The 19,802-nt window shown below is 44.9% G+C and overlaps 9 protein-coding genes across 9 annotated transcripts; 4 read left to right on the top strand and 5 right to left on the bottom strand.

Annotated features, from left to right (window-relative positions):
- Positions 1–102: 102 nt before the first annotated feature.
- On the top strand, positions 103–1,262 carry L199_002505 (uncharacterized protein; the record flags this gene model as incomplete). Its single annotated transcript, XM_064888249.1, has 5 exons — positions 103–163; positions 233–296; positions 380–817; positions 905–998; positions 1,056–1,262. 5 exons carry the CDS (start codon positions 103–105, stop codon positions 1,260–1,262), a joined length of 864 nt encoding a protein of 287 aa, XP_064744321.1.
- Positions 1,263–1,345: 83 nt separating this feature from the next.
- L199_002504 (uncharacterized protein) lies at positions 1,346–2,217 on the bottom strand (the record flags this gene model as incomplete). The annotated part of the gene is made up of 4 exons (XM_064888248.1): positions 1,346–1,597; positions 1,730–1,903; positions 1,964–2,091; positions 2,160–2,217. 4 exons carry the CDS (start codon positions 2,215–2,217, stop codon positions 1,346–1,348), a joined length of 612 nt encoding a protein of 203 aa, XP_064744320.1.
- Positions 2,218–2,611: 394 nt separating this feature from the next.
- On the top strand, positions 2,612–3,132 carry L199_002503 (uncharacterized protein; the record flags this gene model as incomplete). The annotated part of the gene is made up of 3 exons (XM_064888247.1): positions 2,612–2,642; positions 2,782–2,957; positions 3,100–3,132. The coding sequence occupies 3 exons, from the start codon at positions 2,612–2,614 to the stop codon at positions 3,130–3,132; spliced, it is 240 nt and encodes a 79-aa protein (XP_064744319.1).
- A 217-nt stretch (positions 3,133–3,349) lies between these two features.
- L199_002502 (uncharacterized protein) lies at positions 3,350–4,891 on the bottom strand (the record flags this gene model as incomplete). Its single annotated transcript, XM_064888246.1, has 8 exons — positions 3,350–3,584; positions 3,768–3,877; positions 3,975–4,030; positions 4,168–4,300; positions 4,396–4,414; positions 4,487–4,517; positions 4,614–4,621; positions 4,689–4,891. 8 exons carry the CDS (start codon positions 4,889–4,891, stop codon positions 3,350–3,352), a joined length of 795 nt encoding a protein of 264 aa, XP_064744318.1.
- Positions 4,892–7,290: 2,399 nt separating this feature from the next.
- L199_002501 (elongation factor G, mitochondrial) lies at positions 7,291–10,332 on the bottom strand (the record flags this gene model as incomplete). The annotated part of the gene is made up of 9 exons (XM_064888245.1): positions 7,291–7,388; positions 7,453–7,819; positions 7,888–8,187; positions 8,248–8,391; positions 8,459–8,557; positions 8,629–9,151; positions 9,215–9,370; positions 9,450–9,902; positions 10,010–10,332. 9 exons carry the CDS (start codon positions 10,330–10,332, stop codon positions 7,291–7,293), a joined length of 2,463 nt encoding a protein of 820 aa, XP_064744317.1.
- A 300-nt stretch (positions 10,333–10,632) lies between these two features.
- L199_002500 (uncharacterized protein) lies at positions 10,633–11,396 on the top strand (the record flags this gene model as incomplete). The annotated part of the gene is made up of 3 exons (XM_064888244.1): positions 10,633–10,695; positions 10,788–10,919; positions 10,983–11,396. 3 exons carry the CDS (start codon positions 10,633–10,635, stop codon positions 11,394–11,396), a joined length of 609 nt encoding a protein of 202 aa, XP_064744316.1.
- Positions 11,397–11,572: 176 nt separating this feature from the next.
- L199_002499 (uncharacterized protein) lies at positions 11,573–12,641 on the bottom strand (the record flags this gene model as incomplete). Its single annotated transcript, XM_064888243.1, has 6 exons — positions 11,573–11,584; positions 11,666–11,947; positions 12,077–12,292; positions 12,403–12,480; positions 12,545–12,564; positions 12,626–12,641. The coding sequence occupies 6 exons, from the start codon at positions 12,639–12,641 to the stop codon at positions 11,573–11,575; spliced, it is 624 nt and encodes a 207-aa protein (XP_064744315.1).
- Positions 12,642–13,039: 398 nt separating this feature from the next.
- On the top strand, positions 13,040–14,392 carry L199_002498 (uncharacterized protein; the record flags this gene model as incomplete). Its single annotated transcript, XM_064888242.1, has 4 exons — positions 13,040–13,109; positions 13,187–13,266; positions 13,336–13,738; positions 13,809–14,392. The coding sequence occupies 4 exons, from the start codon at positions 13,040–13,042 to the stop codon at positions 14,390–14,392; spliced, it is 1,137 nt and encodes a 378-aa protein (XP_064744314.1).
- Positions 14,393–14,837: 445 nt separating this feature from the next.
- L199_002497 (uncharacterized protein) lies at positions 14,838–15,965 on the bottom strand (the record flags this gene model as incomplete). Its single annotated transcript, XM_064888241.1, has 1 exon — positions 14,838–15,965. One exon carries the CDS (start codon positions 15,963–15,965, stop codon positions 14,838–14,840), a length of 1,128 nt encoding a protein of 375 aa, XP_064744313.1.
- Between the last annotated feature and the right edge of the window lie 3,837 nt (positions 15,966–19,802).

Raw genomic sequence — 19,802 nt, 5'->3', positions numbered from 1 at the left:
GTCAACGTAATACACCTCTCAGCTGATTTGGATAATTGGACAAACGATTTGTTGATTTCCTTTTCTATGCATAACATACCTTCTGCATGACCACATATCAAAATGAGCACCTCCGAACATACAGATGTGTATGCCAATCATCCAGACGAGTACTATCCCGGTAGTGAGTCACCTCGAACCATTGGGAACACGTTGAGTGATGTTGAGGGAACCTTTCATTTCGGATTGTCAGTCCGTCAGAGATCAAGACCTGGTGAAGCGCCCAAAGAAGAGATATACGATAAGACGAAAGATGTGTGAGTCCTTCCATATCTACTTCTGCTGTCCTGCCAATAGCCGAACACACGCCCAGCTGAATCGGCTACATGGCATTGCGCAGGTATGGCAACGTCGTAACAGACAAACCCGCCAACCGGGCCATCCTAGCCTCCCAGCGCCGCAGATTAGAACACGAATCGAGACTCAAAGCGCAGCGTACCCATCAGCAAGAGAAACGACTCAATGACAACAAGCGATCAAAATCTACATTCCGAAGTATTTTACCTATCATACTCTTCCTGCCATTATTATCTCATTTTCTCACTAAATCATATACGTTCGGTCTATCTCCCTACTTCCTCCCACCCCTGAGGAACTACTGGAACGAATCTCCCCTGAATCCATACAAGATTCAACTTAGGACATTCACTCCCCAGGAGTTGGTCTTGTATGATGGTTCAAGGGATGATCGACCGGTTTATCTGGCGATAGGCGGGGTGGTATTCGATGTTAGTGCGAATAGGAGGATATATGGGAAAGGAGGGAGTTACAACATGATGTAAGTGTTTGACTTGTACTATCGTCCATGTATGCAATGAAGGACAGAAACCTGATGGTAATGCTTATGATGTCGTTGTTGTCGTAGGGCCGGAAGAGACGCTTCAAGAGCATTTACAACGGGATGTTTCGAAACTCATCTTACTCACGATACAAGGGGATTGAATGAGGCTGAACAAGCGGTGAGTCATGAGTTATACCTCAATATAGTGCAAAATATTGACTTTGTCGTATTACAGTCATTACAACATTGGAAATCTTTCTTCACAAATCACGAGAAATACCATAAGATAGGCTATGTCCTCAATCCGCCTCTCACAGATCAAGATCCGATTCCTGAACCTTGTCGAGTGGCCGAACCGGATACAGGAAAGGAGGGAGGTCAGCATGCACCGGGTGAACAGGCTGCTAAGACAGGTAAACACAAACCTGGACCTGTACAATAATCAGGATGCCATACCCATCCTATGACCGTAACGTGTATATGTATATACATACAAAAGGTATCAATGATCGGTGATTGGATATCTCATCGCTTCCTTCCGGGTGGTGGTGGCGGTGGTAGACTGAACAGACCGCCTCCCCCGCCTCCGCCTCCTCCAGAAGAGGTAGACGAAGGTGTAGATTTCTTATTTTCCCTTCCTGGTATATTAATCTTGAATGTCTGTCCTTCCTTCAATGAGTAATCTTTAGGCGGTGCAGCCGGTTTGGAAGGCTCCGAAGTGTTGTTGGTGGATGAAGAAGGTGTGGATGATCGTTTGGCTACTGATTGTAGAGCGACCTGGGAAAGCCAAACGCAATGTTAGCAACGTTCTCGAGTTCTAAGGAAAGGACAACCCGGTAAAGAGAAATGACAGGCATGCGATGGGGTACTTGTGCAGATAAGAAGGGAAGTAAGGTAACATTCACCCACCTGGAAATCAAATGCCTCTCCTCTTTCCTGGAATCCCATACCTATATACGCTCTCTTCCCTCCCTCACCTTCCACTCTCAGTACGAAGTACCTCGAGCTATCCAGTACAGGTTCGACCTGCGACCACGGAGAGACATAGTTGACTTGAGCGAAAAGTTCACCTGTACTTGAGTCCTAAACGCTTGGTTCAGCTCGTGTCAGATGGGGTAAAAAAGGGGTAGTAATCTGACCCACCTCAAGACGTATATCACACCTCGTGCCTATCTCCAACACCCTCAATCTACCTTTCCACAAGAACGCTTCGACATTCCAATCGGCTGCTTTGTAACCTGATGCAGATGTTCGAGGAGGTACTTGGTAGACTGTCACGTGTACACTGTTAGCTCAGGATCCCATTGTTCTGCTGCATTATGAAATGATTTTCGCTCACCCATCACCTCCCTCGAGACGAAGAGGACCGACTCGATCTCATCTGATAGAATATCCATATCGGTTGTATGGTCTCTGGTCCAATGGTGTGTGTTGAGTCGTATATCGTATATCGAGGTTTAGATATCTTTGTCTAACTTCTTGTTTGAAGCTTGTCTGGTGCGGGGTAACAGGCGTATTCCACGCGTCACACTCGTGCCTTGTTGTGCTATTTAACAGGGATGTTCAAATAAAGTCGAGTGGCAAATCAGTTCGGATTCCCAACCCCCAGGAGGGGTATGACGACATCTCGCTCCCCTGCATTCCTTTGACCGCAATTCTCTCTCGGAGTCCACTGGCAGTGAGAGTGACAAACACGCCATCGTCCAAGAGGCATATATAAATAACAACAAAAATCAACTCACGTTTTTACTCTTTCCTTCCTTCATTATGACATCGATCAATCAAATCAACATGACCGGAGACAAGAACGAACAAGAGCAAAGTGAGTATGAATTCTCTGTGCTTTCTATCTACGTGACTACCCACGTTCACTCACTACACTATATGATCTCAAGCATGATCATCTTCTTATAGTATCTTTCTTGCCACTGACGTTATGAGTCTTGACCTTCACTAAACAGGCTTCAACATCCTCCCTCACCCTGCGAAATCCAACAACCCCGCAGATCTCAACTCCGAGCCCGCCGAACATGGTGGACTCCAAAGTGCATCCTACAACGCTTACAATGCCAAGGGTCCTCATATCCCAAGTCATGAGATTCAACAGGGATTAGAGAAGCCCAAGTCCAGAGAAGAGGTAAGTCGGATTTTCTTTCTTGCAACTCAGTCATCTCATCTTAACCCCGTTCAATATCTTTCATTCACTATGATGCGCCTCTTCTCGTCATATCTGTTTCTTTGGGTAATTGCCGTCGCTAATCTTCTTTATACATTCACAGTTAAAAGCCGAAGCTGAAAAACTCAACTCATAATCTACCCCTGTAGCCCTTTCCATCTCAAGTAGTTGTATCAAATCCAAAGCAAATTATATGTCATGCAATGATGCTACGTAAAGACGATATGAATTGAGCTACCATGTACACAAGTCCGTCTCAATTGTGCCCTCTAGATGGAACACAATCGCACTAGATCCCCTGAACGCGCACCCCCTTCTTCTCTTTTACAAAACACACCCATCATGACCATTACTCATATATACATCCCCCAATCACTTACCTCCTTCGGTGGGGGTTTCGGTGTCCGCATCGCCACGTCGCCGTCCATTTCAGTGAAATACCTCTGAGGTTCTCCATGTCCTTCTTCGGGTATTGAACCCAGACCTGTATCAGACCCAGCACCTACAGCCCATCTAGCTTGATCTGCTTCTTCCTCTGTCTCTGGTGGTGGAGGTGGGTCAGTCTCGAGAGGTAGGATTAAGCGAAATCTAAAGTGTGATATCGTCAGTTTGTATGCCTTGATGTAGACCCGGCAAGCAAACGTCAAAAGTGGATTAAACCGATGAGAAGTTTTGGAAGTTTTGGTATATGATTACAATCCTATCATATACCTTTCCCACCCCCTCACAGAAGGAGACACGTAGTTGAAAAGGTCCAAAGATCTCACTTACGCATCTTTATGATTCGAGTAAAACCTATGTAACCTCTTTTCCCTCAAGAAACCTAATCTATCGTATAATGAGAGGGAAGGCGCATTATCGTATTCTGTTTCTAGAACTACCTATATTTCATAACGATAGATTCCTCTATCAGTATCGCTTCGCCTGAAGGGATTCACTGGCAATGTGACGGCAGTGGGCAGAGTGAGATTGACTCACCTCATGAGCACCTCTACGTGCCATTTCTTCGATAGCCAGGTTGACTAATTTACTTGCTACCCACCACAGATGAGGTGGATAATTTGCATCAGCTCGATATCCCCTTTGAAATTCACAGTAATCATTTGATCTCATAGAGGAACCGGTAGCCTCATGGGTGATGCTGTGTCACCCTAGAAGGAATAGCACCTACCTATACCCCTCCTCCTCCAAGATCTGTCCACACTCAACATCGCTATGTACCCCCTATTCGTCTTTCCACGATGAACATCCTGTTTACAGATTATCGTAGCTATCGGGTTGGTCAAACTGGATGAAGGGAAGACCTGTATTCGTTACTTGCAGAGTCAGTGCACCGAGTCATTCATATAAACTGGGACGGCAGTCCGTATCGTGCTCCGATTGGGCATTAAGAACATACGAGAAAAGCAAGGTGTGGCCTGCAGACAACATCTTATCAGCTCTTTTCTGTGAGTTGAGTTGGATGGTTTTCAGGGAAGATGTGGACATACCATTCGATCAAGAAGTACCTAAACGTATAGACTATTCGTACCATTCATTAACTAAACATTTCCATTTTGTCGTGTTGCGACCGGACTTTGATAGTTTGCGGAAGTCATAGAGGACAGATGGACTTACCATTATACCTACAATAATCAATTAGATAAGCCTTGATTTGGAGTCAGTGTAAGGCATATAAATAACAGAACTCACGGTTCAGACAGCTCCTGTTCTACCAAACTCATCATCCCAGGTAGATCATCCTGTTCATTCCTGAACGTTCGGTAGAAAAGCTCATCTCCTTTGTCATCTACTATCGCCTTGGCCTTGGCTTTGCCTTTGTCTTTGCTGTCATTTGTAGTCGGCGCTATATTCTGGTCAGTGGATGTAGAAGGAGCATGGAGGGCGGAGATCATCGGTGAGATCGAAGATACACAATCTTCTTTGGGTGGATGATACAAGGGATAACAAAGTCGTTGAACATGAATGCAAAGAAAAATACAAATCCCAAGTTCGGTTTGCGCTGGAAGACGCGTGTGGAGGTTGGCCGTGCCAATGTTTTGAGTGAAGGTGGCGGCATCGCATGGTCTTCAGTCGGTCTGCTGTTTTCTCCAACATCGACGTATTGGCCTATGACGCTCATGTGGTTCGAGTCCGAGCATTGCAAGAGGAGTTCACCTTCCGCCTCTAGGCCTCTTCCCCATGCAGATAGAGGATGAGCATATGGAAACCCCATTACTGTCGTCACATGATGTTTGTGGCGTTTCATCCCTTGTATGTATCTTTTTTCATTTCCTCAACCCTTAATTCCTAATGTTCTCATCCGATCAAAGTGGATATGGGGATCCGGATCCTTCCATACCCTTCCACACCTAGACTAAAGAACTTCATGAAATGAGTACAAAGGAAGATTTTCGCTCCTTCGCAACTTTTCGGATTCCCCTTCGACGTCTATTCACAACTCCTCGCTACTTCAATTTTTTTGCCATCGTTTTTCTTTTCGTTATTCTCATTCTCAACCGTGAGTTCTTCACTTCTCGTCTATTTGCTTGATAACTCCCTTCTCCTCATGGTGCTGTTAATATGGCAGAGTCCTGCAAGTCCTCATCTCCGAGCGTAATTGCATCTCAGCACGGACTGTGATGGCTGACTCCTTCCGGGCTTGAGCTCCCTTCACCTCTCAATGGGTAAGTGAATTTCATCTTTGCTTTCTACTGTCCATCTATCATCCTTCAATGTGGACGCTAACACTATCAGTAAAAGTATGACCCACCTCTTGCTCTGAACTGGTAAACCGTCATGTTATAGCAAAACCAGCCTTTGATCCCCCGGCGACGTCCAGTATCTCCTCGAGCCAACAAATCGTGAATCTGCCCACCACATCTTACGGTATGAATAACCACTTCGTATCGACCATGAATCCAACAATAAGGAAATATATCACAGTATACCTGTGTAGGATATCGGTACACAACCAAGAGATATGATGATTTGTCATATGAGACATACTGCACCTTCCGCCATTCAGAGAGACTACATCCTTTCGACCTCTCAGACTTGTAGCTCGCATTACCGACTTATGACATGACACTACGAATCGATATTACCAGTGATTATCTCCAGCATAGATCATGAAAGTCCCATATAATTCATTTTCATGGACCTCAACGCCATCTGCGGACATCCTGATGATACATTACATCAGGTCCTTTTTTCGGGATGACCACACGCATGATTAGAATACTCAACTTAGTCAACCACCAGCGACTTCGACTATCAATGGCAGCGCTTTCTTTGACGAGTGACTTGTCTCTACCGCCAAATCGCAATCAGCATCCCCATCGCTATCGACCGTATTCTCCACTTCGACTCTCAGCCGTCACCCATACCCACTTTTCGTTCAGACCAAGCACAATTGATCATAAACCATTGAATCACTCGAACTTACTATGGCCCCCTCCCATCATCGTCACCACTTACATCGGTGCTCGCCTCATCGCCTCTCACTCCTCGACATACTCGCCGGTCCTGATCCACCATCATTCACTCCCCCTATTTTACCTCCAGCCGTCCCCGACCCTTCACCCATTCGACAACCCCTTGGCCCGATCCCATCCATTCAGATTTACCCCAAACCCTCGTCGGAACCCCCAACAGACAGGATAGATGATAATTTTCCATAAAACAGAAAAAACAATGGCGAGATGATGGAGCGGTCTAACATGCTGTCTTAAGGAGAAGATTTCCCCTAAAGCTAATCATCCTCGGCAGTCCTTCGGGGCCTGGGTTCGAATCCCAGTCTCGTCACTTTTTGGAAATTCTCTCCCCTATGTCCTAAAGGTGGAACTATCGTTTTTGGTGCTTAAAATGCATGTTAGATGGATTAGATGGAATCAAATGGGTTGGAAGAAGTGATTTCAAGGGAAGAAGACGGGTGACCGACGGGTTTTGGGATTTCGGAGGACGGAGGGGTTAAAGAAGGATATCTGGAATTGGATGTGAATTCATCTGCAATGGTGAGTAGGGAGATTTCATCCTTGATAATTGTAAATATGAATTATCCTATAATAATGGTATGGTATGTATGAATATATATGCTCTATGCTAATTCTAGACCAAGATTAATATGCAACCGAACTCATGCGAGAAATTACATGGCAAAACGGAGGAGAAGAGAAAGAAGATAAAACCGTAAATTGTCGTTACGTTGCTGATATTGCTTTTTTGTGTCGGAAATGATCTCCATTATCCATTATCCATCCCCATCATTCTACGCTCGTGAATCTGCCCTATCCGGTTGTTCCCATCTTTACGCTTACTTGCTCAGCTGCTTCTTCCTGAATGCATCCATCATATCCCTCTGTACGTTGGGCATGACAGGTTGGTGATTTTTATATTCCATTGAAAATTCACCTACATACGTCAGGTCGACAGTAATCAGCCCAAATTCTTTCAGAGAGAGAAAGATCTCACTCACCTTTACCCTGCGTCATACCTCTAAGTTGACTTGAGTACCCAAACATATCATTCAGCGCGACTTCCGCCGTGAGAGTGAACTCATCATCTCGCACTTCCGTATCCACTATCGTACCCTTTCTCTGATTCAAAGCACCAATCACATTACCTTGGAACTCGATCGGAGCAACCACTTCGACAGTCATGACAGGTTCCAAGATGACAGGTTTGGATTTCTGGAATGCTTCTCTGAATGCTCCGATGGCTGCTAATCTGAATGCCAATTCGTTCGAATCGACCGAATGTGCCGATCCATCCTCCAAAACGAACCTACATCCAGATATAGGGTGACCGGTAAGTAATCCTCGATCTAAGGCTTCTTGGAAACCCTGTTATACAGATAACACATGTCAGCCTGGCTCCAGCCCATGCAGGGTTTAGCGAAAGTCGAACTTACTTTCTCGATAGCAGGGATAAATTGATTAGGAATATTACCACCTATTATCCTATTCTCAAATGCCGTGTCCTTGTTGGTATCCGGATCCATCTCCATAGGTTCCAATTTACCTATCACTCTACCGAATTGGCCTGAACCACCCGATTGTTTCTTATGTGTATAGTTGAATTTGCTCTCCTCCGTTATCGTCTCTCGGAATGCTACTCTGGGTTTACCAGTGACACACGCGACGTTGTACTCTCGTTTCATTCGTTCGACGTAGATGTCAAGATGCAATTCTCCCATACCTGAGATGATGGTCTAACAAGGTGAGGCGTAGAACAAATCAGCAGCTGTCGACTCTCGTGCTTCAGTACTTACCTCCTGCGATTCCGAATCGACATGTACTCTGAATGTAGGATCTTCTTTCTGGAATCGGTTCAACGCTCGTGAGAAATTAGGGGTTTCGTTTCCTTCAGGTCGGATCGAAAGTGATATAACAGGCTCGGGAACAAACATCGATGTCTGTGCGTGTAAAAGTTGGTAGGCTAAATCCATTCCCATGAAAATGTGAAGAATGCGTCGAACTTACCATTGAGAAGGTAGTCGAACCATCTGTGAATGTATCTCCCGAAGAACATTCTACACCGAACATCGCACAGATCTCTCCAGCTCCTATAGATTCGACATCCTGGACACGGAGATCCAGATGAATCAGCAGAGCCCTTCCACTGAACCTATAAAGACACTTCTATCACTCACCTCCATTTCATCCGAATGCATCCTGACCAACCTAGGCACCTTGACCTTCTTTCCCGTTCTAGCATTATATATCACCCCACCTCGTTTGAGTTCACCTTGGTACACTCTCATATACGTCAGTTGACCATATCGTCCTTCTTCCAATTTGAACGCCAGACCAACCAAGGGGGCATCGGCAGCGGGAACAAGGGGTACAGGGGGAGCTTGAGGTGGGAGAGCAGCGTCCAGCGCTTGATTGTGGACTTCATTCGGATCAGGGAGGTATTGACATACACCATCTAACAAGGCTTGAACACCAGTATTTTTGATTGCTGAACCCATAAATACGGGTGTGAATTTAAGAGATACGGTAGCTCGTCTGAGGGCTTGAGCGATATCTAATCCGGTGATGGGCGATTCGTCCAGGAAAAGGTCACATAGGGTTTCGTCCGCTTCGGACAACTGTTCGATGAGCTCTGCTCGTTTCTCCTCAGCTAGCGCTCGGACCGATTCAGGTATTTCATCGGTCTCGACGACTTGATTACTGGTTGGAGCAGCGGATGAGCAAGCGTATGCAAGAGTGGAGAAATGTTCACGCCATACTCACCCCTTCACACCCTCGTTGTACAAAGCTTTCATCCTGACTAAATCGACCACACCTGAGAAATCTCCTTCGGCTCCTATAGGTACTTGAAGAGCAGCTGCATTCATCTTCAATTTACCTCGAAGCTGCTGAATCACTCGGAAGGGGTTTGATCCGGCTCTAGTATATCGAGATTGATTAGCTCAGTACTATCCTCATTCAGCATTACAGACAGGACCGATGGTACAATTCAACTCACCGATCCATCTTGTTGATAAAAGCCAATCTAGGAACATTATACCTCCTCATCTGTCTATCAACCGTTATCGTCTGTGATTGAACACCAGATACAGCACATAATACCAATACGGCTCCATCTAACACCCTAAGAGCTCGTTCCACCTCGATAGTGAAATCGACGTGACCGGGAGTATCGATGATATTGATTGAATATTTCTCTTTGCCCTCTTCTGACCCTGTACCATGTAATGTCGCACCTTCAGCCAACTCCGTTGGAGGAGGCGGTGATACCCAATCTGCGAATGTCGCCGCTGATTGAATGGTGATACCCTTTTCTCGTTCCAGTTCCATCGAGTCCATCTTGGCTCCTACGGCATCTCGTCCTCGAACTTCGTGGATGTCCCTTATTCGTCCGGTATAATACAAGATTCGCTCGGTAAGAGTCGTCTTACCCGAATCGATGTGGGCGGAACTGCGAATGAAGGAAGATTAGTGAGATGATCATGAATACTATCTTGAGGGAATATCTCGTTAAATGACGAAGTCATCCAGAGTACTTCGAGTCAAGACCCTACTCACATTCCCACATTTCTCTGCCTCTTCAACCTCTTGACATCACTATCCTTCAATACCGGTAAGACTCTCTCTGGCCATTCCTCTTTTGGTTTTTCCTCATCTCTGACTCTGACAGAAGAGTTAAACCATCTCTTTGAGCTTGAGCTCGAGGTCGATCTCGGACTCGATGAGATCGTTCGAGGTTTGCCCAAGGGAGATATCGAAGGTGAAGAAGCGGTCGAAAGGATCGGTTTCCTCGTGAGGATGGTAGGTCGGACGAGAGGTGTCACGGGGGTGTTGGCTGGGAGGGATCGGATTCGAGAGGCGATCCGGGGAAGGGATGACATCTTGACTCGATGTCTTTTGGTGTTTAGTTGTGTTGTCGATGAGAATCGATGAAGGACAAAGGCCAAAAAAGTCGAAAATTCAATCTTTTGATCTTGATTTGATTTCGGAAGGATTGGTTCCTAGCTCTCCGGTGAAAAAAAAGGACCCAATAACCACCAAATCTTAAATGTTCCACCCATTTCGAAAGACCAGTATGAGTATGCGAAAGTCGTATTTGCCGCTGGAATCAATCACGATGAGAGATGTATTTCAAAGTTGTTGCTCCTGACAATACCCATTCGCCCAGCGTAGCATCAACAATGTCGTCCTCATCCACTCAAGTAGAAAGAGCAGCAGATAGGTCATACCACCCCAAGGGATATGTGAGTGATATTCCACACAGTGAGATGGTTGATTGGTTCATTCCGGAGCAAATGATCTTCAAGAGCTTTCGTGCTGACAATCTCTCCCATAGGGCATGTCACCTTCCCTCCAACGAGCTAGGAAACCATTCGTACTCACCAACGTCCTCATCGGTGGGACGCTATTCGCATTCGCCGTGGGGGTTTATGTATACTCCATATCGGCGGTTAAACAAGATGATTTCGTAGGTTTTGTTCTGCCATTTCAACGAATGTATCTTGACATTGATATCTCGATAATTTTTTAGTCGGACGTGGAAGATCTTTTACCTCCATTGGAAGAACGACGTAAAATAGTATCCATCGAAGACGAACAGCGTGCTTCCAAATCCCTACAATCGATTGCCTCCGCTCTACCTCTCTCTTCTTCCCCTCCTCCTCGATCACAAAGTGCGAATACGCCGTTACCTTACGCTACATCAACCGGATCATCACCTTCGAAGGATATCCCTCAACCTGACTTGTCAGGCGCTACTTTACCTTTACTGGAGAGTAGGCCAGGATCAGGATCGGGATGGGGTATAAAGAGGATAAGTGAATTGGAATGGATACGGAAAAGAGGGTTGGTAGATCCCAATGGGAATGTGTTAGTGTGGGGTGCACCAAATGTCGATAGGATTGGAAATATCACCGCTGACAAGAGCGGGAAGAGGCTGGTATAAATGAGCATGGGAGGAAGTGCACACCAGTCAATGAGAGGAAGATATCCTGCCCTGAAATTATACGGGAATGCTATCGTAGCAAGATTCATATGTAACAGAACAATCATCATAACAGTGCATATATAGTACAACGACGAGATGAATAACTACCACTTCTCTGTTTTCGTTTTCGACTCTCATGTAGCGGGCTATATCGCAGCAGCAGTTAGTTGATCGCTACAGTCCTTTTACTCAGATCGACTGATCCGGTTTGGTTTTGGTTCACTCACCCTCAAAGCTCTCAACCTCTCTGCCAATTTCCCATCCTCCTCTTTATTACCCAAACTACTTTCCGTCTGACTTGGTGCAGGCTCCTTCACCGGTACATTAGCCTCTCCTAAACCATGTTGGATCTCCAATCCAGCCTCGTCAGCGACCTGTTGCATCAGATTATCAACCTGGTCTTGCGGTGTGGTCAGAGCGGTCGTATCCGACATGGTAGATTCCATGTATGAAGTTTGGACGTCTAGATCTGAGAATTGAGATTCGAACTTGTCCATCACTAGGGATATCTACGATGAGAGTAGATTAGCAAAGTCTGCCTACCATAGTCCGTGTAAAAACATAGGATCAGATGGAACGAGTTACGGCTCCTATGAGACGAAGCGAAGACGAAGACGGAGTGAATGAATATCACTCACCCTTTCAAGATTCATACTTTCCATAGCCTTATCCATCCCCTTGACTACACTTCCCATACTATTCGTGACACCTCTCATGGTCACGGCGGTTTCGACTCTGGACGCGACAGCGTCGATCCTCGATGCTAGTCTGAGCAAGTTTAGTCCCTCTGTCTTCTTGCGGATGGCGTTCTGGGCATATATCCTTGCTCCATCGGTATTCCCTTTCGAGAGGGCCTATACCACATGCAGTGTTCAGCATTGAGCCACAGATCATAGCGAATATAGATAACAATGATAATTCCTCAAAGATAGTCGCCTAATCGAAGTTGCAAAATCCCACTTACCTGCTTCAGCTTGTTCTTCTCTGCTATCTCATCCTTGTTGGCCTTCTTAGCTTGACGCTGTAAGGTTTTCGCCGTGAACTATAGAGTAGCACGACCGGGTCAGTATGAGTGACTGAAGGTGGCGGGTACTATATCGACCTACTTTGAGCTGGAAGAGGGATTCTGCGGATGAGAGGATGTCAGCTGCATTGCTTTTCTCAGATTAGGTGAGTGGGTAGCTCACTTTCTAGGTTACTCATTGTGTCTTAGGTTGGGTTGGTAAGGAGATGAAATGGATGGATGTTAGGTATGCATGTATGTACTGTCCCAACATGGCTACTGCCTGTATGAGGGTCCTGCTGAATCCAATTTGATTCCGCTGGGTCGAGAATGAGCTTATGACGTGTGGAAGAGGAAAGAGGAAAGATGGAAAGAGGGAAAACGAATAAATGGATATGGTCAACTCCTCATTAACATTCCCCATATCATCTGTCTCTATACCATACTGTTGACATCCCTCATCCTGATCACAGCCTCTGTATTGGACCCACTCTACTCATTCGAGCAAAAGTCGCCAAAGAATCGCAAGAATAACACACGAAAAACGTCAGAGTCAGACACACGAGCGACGAACACCACACCACACCTTGTCCCCGTCATGGCTCTCCTACATATCTTGGCGTATGCAGGTGGACTGGCAGCGTTCCTGTTTGTCACTCTATCTCTAGGTGAGCTGGGCATATGGATTTGCTCATCCAAACAGTCCATGACAGCTAATACTCAACTCGTCAATTCCACACCATAGCGAGTGGGTTGCTATGGCTCGCCGAATTGATAGAAGAACATTCAAAGTATGCTAAATCCATAGGTATACGAGCCATCTACGTGAGTTGACTTCATCTATCACTCTCAGAGCGCATACTCACTAACCCTCTTTTATATATACATATATAGGTTATAATATCCCTTCACGTATTACTATACTTCACCGACTCCCTACCTATTATCCCTGTACTGTTCTCTATAGCCTGTCATCTAGTCTACCTCCAGAACTTCTCCTCCTCGTGGCCATACATCTCTTTGACATCTCTCAAATTCATCTTATCTTGCGTATTGGTCATAGCAGATCATTTCATCTGGTTCTTCCATTTCGCCCATCTAGCTCAAGAATCTAAAAGGAATTCCAGAATCACCCCTTCGAACAAATATCGCTATTCCAATCAGAATCGCTCATCCACCGTGGGATCAGGACCGAGCTTTGGAGACGTCGCTGCGTTTTTCGCAATTTGCGTGTGGTTCGTACCGCTATTTTTGTTCTTGAGTTTAAGTGCCAATGATAATGCCCTACCTCATTTATGTGAGTAAATATCCCTCACTCTCATTGCACACTTACTTGAACAAAGTCGCTGACGATGTCTAACTTGAAGCGACACTGTCCTCCGGTCCTGCCTCACCATCCCCACACTCAGTGGACCTCTCATCCCCCGGTCCAAGCTCTGGTGGTACATCTTCGCCAACCCACCGACAAATACGTACTCGATCATCTACCTCACTCGTCAAATCGGTTCTCAACCCCTTATTATCCCTCTTACCTAGAGTCAGAAGGAGCGGTGGAAGGAAGAACGAGGAAGGTTTAATTGCACCTAGGACACCAATCAGGGGATCTCCATTACATTCACCTGTCATTATGCCTCAGCAAACGCCCAGTTACTTCCCATGGGGTTCATCCGAAGATAGCTCCAGCTCAAATTCGCCAAGTCACCTGAATCTCAATCTGGGTGCGAACGGTAATAGATCGGTCACTCCTCCTCCGCCAAGAAGGATTCAAAGTGAATTACTAATCTCGAAAAACAACAGTACCACGAATCCTAATCCCCGAGGAATAGCGACGAGGAATGGTCAGCCCGTTAGTCCCACACCGGCTGAACAGAAGACGGAGATTATAGAAAGACCAAAGAGGAGTAGCCCTTTAGGATCGGACAATGGATTGACAAGACGGAAAGCGGATTGATCTAGTGGCACGGGTTGGATTGGATTGGATTGGACATTTGATCAAAGGTGAGATTGACATATAAAATGTGAATTAATGTATTGAATCTCAGAGTATGCGGATATATAAGCAGCAAGCCAATGTTCTTTAGACTCTCACATCGAACCAAGTGTAAATTCATAATGAAGATACATATATATATATATATATATATAAATGTCAACAATCGTGTATATAATCCCTGGTACTAACACGGAAACAGCACAGCTTAATCTACGAATTGGTACAATATCCAGGGGTAGTTGACAACATTTCAAGGGAAAATCAAAAGAGATACAGGTTGGATTTGATGTAGATTGGGAATGACAGGGCGGGCAGAAAGACAAGACAAAACATAATAAACATAATAGCCCAAGACGTGATAAGTCGTGTTGAATCGTCAATCCGTCGTATACTATATAATTCTTCAACGCCTCACACCGACCGCAGCACGTTGGCGCTGAACTCTCAATCCGGCTTGAGCCACCATTTGTTCACTTATCGTCCTGTTCGCCAACCATGGTGGTTCTTCCATCTCACTCGGTGATTCGGCGGGTGTCTCATATGGATGGACTCTGGATCTCTTTCTAAATAACGATGGGCGAGAAGGTGATGTAGGTGCTCGCTGTTGCTGTTGTGGAGCAAAGGAGGGTGATAATCTAGGTTGGTTATACTGCTGTTGTTGTTGGGATTGAGGATAATCAGGTTTAACGGTTATCGTACTTGTCGTTGAAAATATTGATGTTCTACCTAAACCAACTTCCAATTCTATATCTTCTTCCTGCCCTTCTTCTTCTTGCTGATAATCATATTCGAATGGATCTTCTTTCTGCGACGAAGTCGATGTTGCAAATCCACCATACATACTAATTATATCTTCAGCTTTGACAGCTTCAAAAGAGGCTTCACTTGATATACTGACGGCTGAGCCACTAGACATGCTAGATGACATTCGAGAGAAGCCGGGTCGAGGTGGATCAAGAGAAGAACTGCTAGAAGCGGTAGAATTGGTACGGTGGAAATGGATTAATCCAGGTTGGAATCTCTGCAAGGTATCTTGGTCTTTTGTATCACTCGAGGAAATTAACATGTTATCGTTGGAGGTAGGACGAGGTTCCGTTGCTGGTATCTTCTGGTTCTGATGCTGGGGTGCTTTGGATGGTTGAGGAACGGTAGCAGTAGGGAATAAACCCAATTCAGGTAAGCCTTTACCTCGTGTTTGTAGTTTCTGATTCTCAAGATTTCTTCGAGGCGTCAAAAACAATCTGACATGACGGTCGATCGGATCTTCATCATATCCATATTCCACATCGAATTTCCTCTCTGGACCACCTCTATCATCCTTCAAATCTTTCATCGCTTCCTTCAATCCCGCGGACATCTGTCGTATCAGTGCGGAAGAGTAGTTGCGTAGACTCGCGGGAGGTGAGGTCGGATCGTACGGTGTAGGTGAGGAGTATGAATTGGAGTGATGCTGAGAATCATGTTGAGGTGGTGAAGGTGTTAGAGGGGGAGCGGCGGAATATGTCGATGAGGTGTCTGAGAAGTACGACATTGTATTATCGTACAACAGTACAATATTGTACGGGTTGTTGCAGGAGACAATAAAGAGATTGATGGATTGAGTGGTAAGACGGTTTATCTATTGTTATTCGCTGTTATGCTATGCTACACTGTTCGATGAGATGTTTATCTTTGATGGGTGATGACGCCACTCCGGTGCAAGATGTCGTGGGTCGTGATATATGCGCTGTGCAGACGTGTATGTCTTTTCAGAAGGGTTGTTTCAGATGTTGTCTATTGTTGCGTGTGTATTTGATGGGAATCACCGATAGTGACGTCTTTCCTCTTCTTTATCTCTTGGTACGACACGGCGATCTTTCGATTGAATCCGAGCTCTTGTCCCTTGGCGATCTGGGCGCAAGGTATTACTATTGTTACTGCAGAGTGACAGTTGTTCTTCGGGTCGTAGTCGCTGATTTGACCTGTTGTCTGTGCTTTGTGGTGTGAAGTGAGACTCGTTATAAACCGTTGGACGGTCCAGTGGACCGGATCGATGATGTAACCTTGACTCTGAATCTTGTCGTGTGAAAGGATGTGTTCTTTTCGGTGTTACTGCAGATCTTCTAAACGTAGTTTGTTCCTTTGAATTGTTGATCTTATAAAGGGAGTGTGTGGTTCAAAGGAATGTATGCTATAGCTTGTAACGCGCACATCAGTTGATGTTGATGGTCAAACAAATACCATCGAAAAGCCAACATCATCAAATGAGAAAGGTGGAAACGAAGGGGAAGGGCAACATTAACGATTGACGAGTGATCATCTGAAGAAAAAACAGTCTAAGAGACTTAGACAACAATAAGGAAAATTCAACGATGACGTTGTACGATCATATATGGTAGAAAGAGTAACGCTAAGGATGATTTTAAGGGTTTGACCGAAAGGAAAGTCGCGTTTCGAATGATACCCTAATCTGCGATGTATTGATTTTGACGTAGACAAACTCACCTATTTGTCAAATGATCGATCGTGATTGATTGCTTGTGCTAAGACAATTCGGCGGTGGTGAAAGAAGATGTGTATGTAGGAAAAATAGGTTCTGGCGAATTTGATAGGATTGAAATGATCCTTCGAGATAGATATATGATTGACGTCGATACTTGAGTAGAACAAGACGCGTCTTCTTGGTCAATTCGATTCCAGACAACGAAAGAAAACCCGGGATACAGTGTTCTCGCAAAGGAGCACCAATGTCCGAAACTTGAACCCTATCAAGGCACTGCGACGATAATAGGGTATATATCAACATCAACATTGACATCAACACCACTTTGTCCGGTCTTCTGCCTTGATCGACCATCGGTCCATGATGATGATACCAATACGCCTACAAAACAACGAAGAGGAAACAAACGACCAAACAAGAGCAAAATGCCGAAAAGTTTATTCAGATAAAATGGAAATTTGGTAAATCTCGTAATCGATCAACGCCTCTGACGCGCGACTCACCTTTATTTGGACCAACGGGCACCGACACTTACAGTCCTCGATTCTCTTATTATGGTACTTTGTCTACTTTTGTCGTTGTATGCTTAATATAGAATATAGAATAAGGAGGTAAGCACAACGCCACGATGTGCCAGTACAATGGAATTTCGTCGCGTTCCGTGCGCGGTTTTACTGGAATACTTGATTGACAGATAGAGGGGGGACTGATCGCAAGTTGGACTAATAGGTGACAGAGCGGTATGTCACTCTGTCGAAAAGGAGTGAACGTGTATTTTGGTTAAACTTTAATGGTCCCCGTTTTTCTTTCAGCTAATGTTCTCTCTTGACTCGAGTTGGACGTTGAGGAAGTGTCGTTAGTCGTTTGCTGTGGATGTTTGCTTGATCAGGTGAAGGCAGATATGTGACCGAGGCGGAGGCGTTGGTGGTGTTGCCGTTGGTAAGAAAACCATAAAATGGAGTAGAAGAGGAAATGGCGTTTTTAGATATTTGTTACGATGCCGCATCCCCGATAAAATATCAAATGGCAATTTCTACTTATTGCATTTGGTCTGCCTAAACAATAATTCGGCAAGAACGGCAGAGATGTTGCACTGTTCAACGTACTAACGGTATATATGATTACTTGATGATGCGATGCTCTGGAATCAAGACGTGATTCCTCGTCCTACGGCGCCGAAGTGTTGACGATAATGACAGTGATGAAAAGCATAAATCTCTCAGTATGGGTGTCGGTGGCTGTGCTTTCCTTTCCTTTCTTTTCTTTCGCGGTCATCTAAATTTGTTGAACAGTGACGAGAACCTTGTTTTGGTCTTTTACTTTGCGACAAACGTGACAGGCTTAGCCTTGGGAACCTCGGCTTGGCTTGGCTTGGATGTCTTGCGTTGATGGCGAATGCAAAGTCTCCCCATTCGATCTGGACTGACAAACGCGGTATCGAAAATAGACCGGGGCGTGAAGACGAATGTGTTATTCAAGAGCGTGTCCGCTTGACCATCCGCTTGGGATTGTGTAATATGGTCGGATGTCGATGATAAACGAGTGTGAGCGTGTTATAAAGAGGGTCTTTCTAGTTGGAATCAAGTATCTGTTGACTGCTAAACTACTGTACCGTGGCAATGCTGACTTTCAGTCGGGATCGAACGTCGAGATGAGAAATGAAGATTGAGGAGAAAATGACCTTCCAACATCCTACATGGCTGTATGTCAATATATATCATATGGTTCAAGTTCAAGATGAACGAAGATACTCATTACTTCCGATACAAGTATGACTACCACTCGTACAACCAAACAGTTCGACGTCATTTCCCACACCCCAAAAAGTTTATGCTAAATTCTAATATAGTGAAACTGATTTGATAAGATCTCGTTTCAGACCGAATAACATTCTCAATGGATTTTGGTAAGCCTCCAATTCAAAGGACAGGAGTGAATTAAGAATTGTGACTTATGAATTCTCAACTTTGTATTGTTGGAAGACAAAGCAAAGCCAGACTAACTAAATTCGTTTGGTGCACAAGAAATCAAATCACTACCGGAAGTGTAAGCCTTCGATGTCATACTGTACTCAATATTGGTTTGAGTACCACTTGTGGTAGGCTGTGCAGAAAGCTTCCTTGACTGGTACTGATCGATACTGCACTCCATATACGGTATATTATGATGACGGTGCAAAACACCTAAAAACCTCAGTATAAAGTATATTTGGTGGACCACTTTTCCCACATGACTGACGATGGATTGAATAGACATCAAAGAGACCAGTAAATGAGTATGATTATTGGGTACGATTGATTACTCGCCAGACATCCGGAATATACGGAACGGATCCTCGAACTATCTTCTGACAGTTATCGTTCTTGTCGTTCTTCCGATTGAATAAAAAGAATGATGGTCCAATCACATCAACGTTTTCAATTCCTTCAAGCTTGGGATTATCTCATCATGGTACCGCCGGAAGTGAGATCACCCCCGTGTTGTATACGACGTATCACAGCTGACTTTATGTGTTAGAAACACCAATCGGAATCAAGTGAATGATCGAAGTGAGCGTGAACATCCAACTCTGTTAAATCGCTCAATGTCTATCGGACGGTATTAATAGTTCTCTTTTCGTACTAGTCAAATGAACAATCTTTCGCTTTCAGTTTTGTTCTTTTTCCATTGTCATATTCCTCATTTCTCAATATGCTGCAATCAAGATCGTACCAAGATGCGCGCACATTTACCTCGTTCTGACCCACATGCCAGCTCATGACCATGAGATCTCCCACCACGACATATGCCGAAGCGATGCAATCGAAATAACTATCATCCTCGTCATCAAGCTGACACCTTCTATGAGTGATTATATCCCCCTCTCATGATGAATTTGTTTTCACA

This window comes from Kwoniella botswanensis, chromosome 1 (assembly GCF_036426115.1).
Source record: "Kwoniella botswanensis chromosome 1, complete sequence".
Classification (NCBI taxonomy): domain Eukaryota; kingdom Fungi; phylum Basidiomycota; class Tremellomycetes; order Tremellales; family Cryptococcaceae; genus Kwoniella; species Kwoniella botswanensis.
This window is presented reverse-complemented; position numbering and strand designations above follow the sequence as displayed.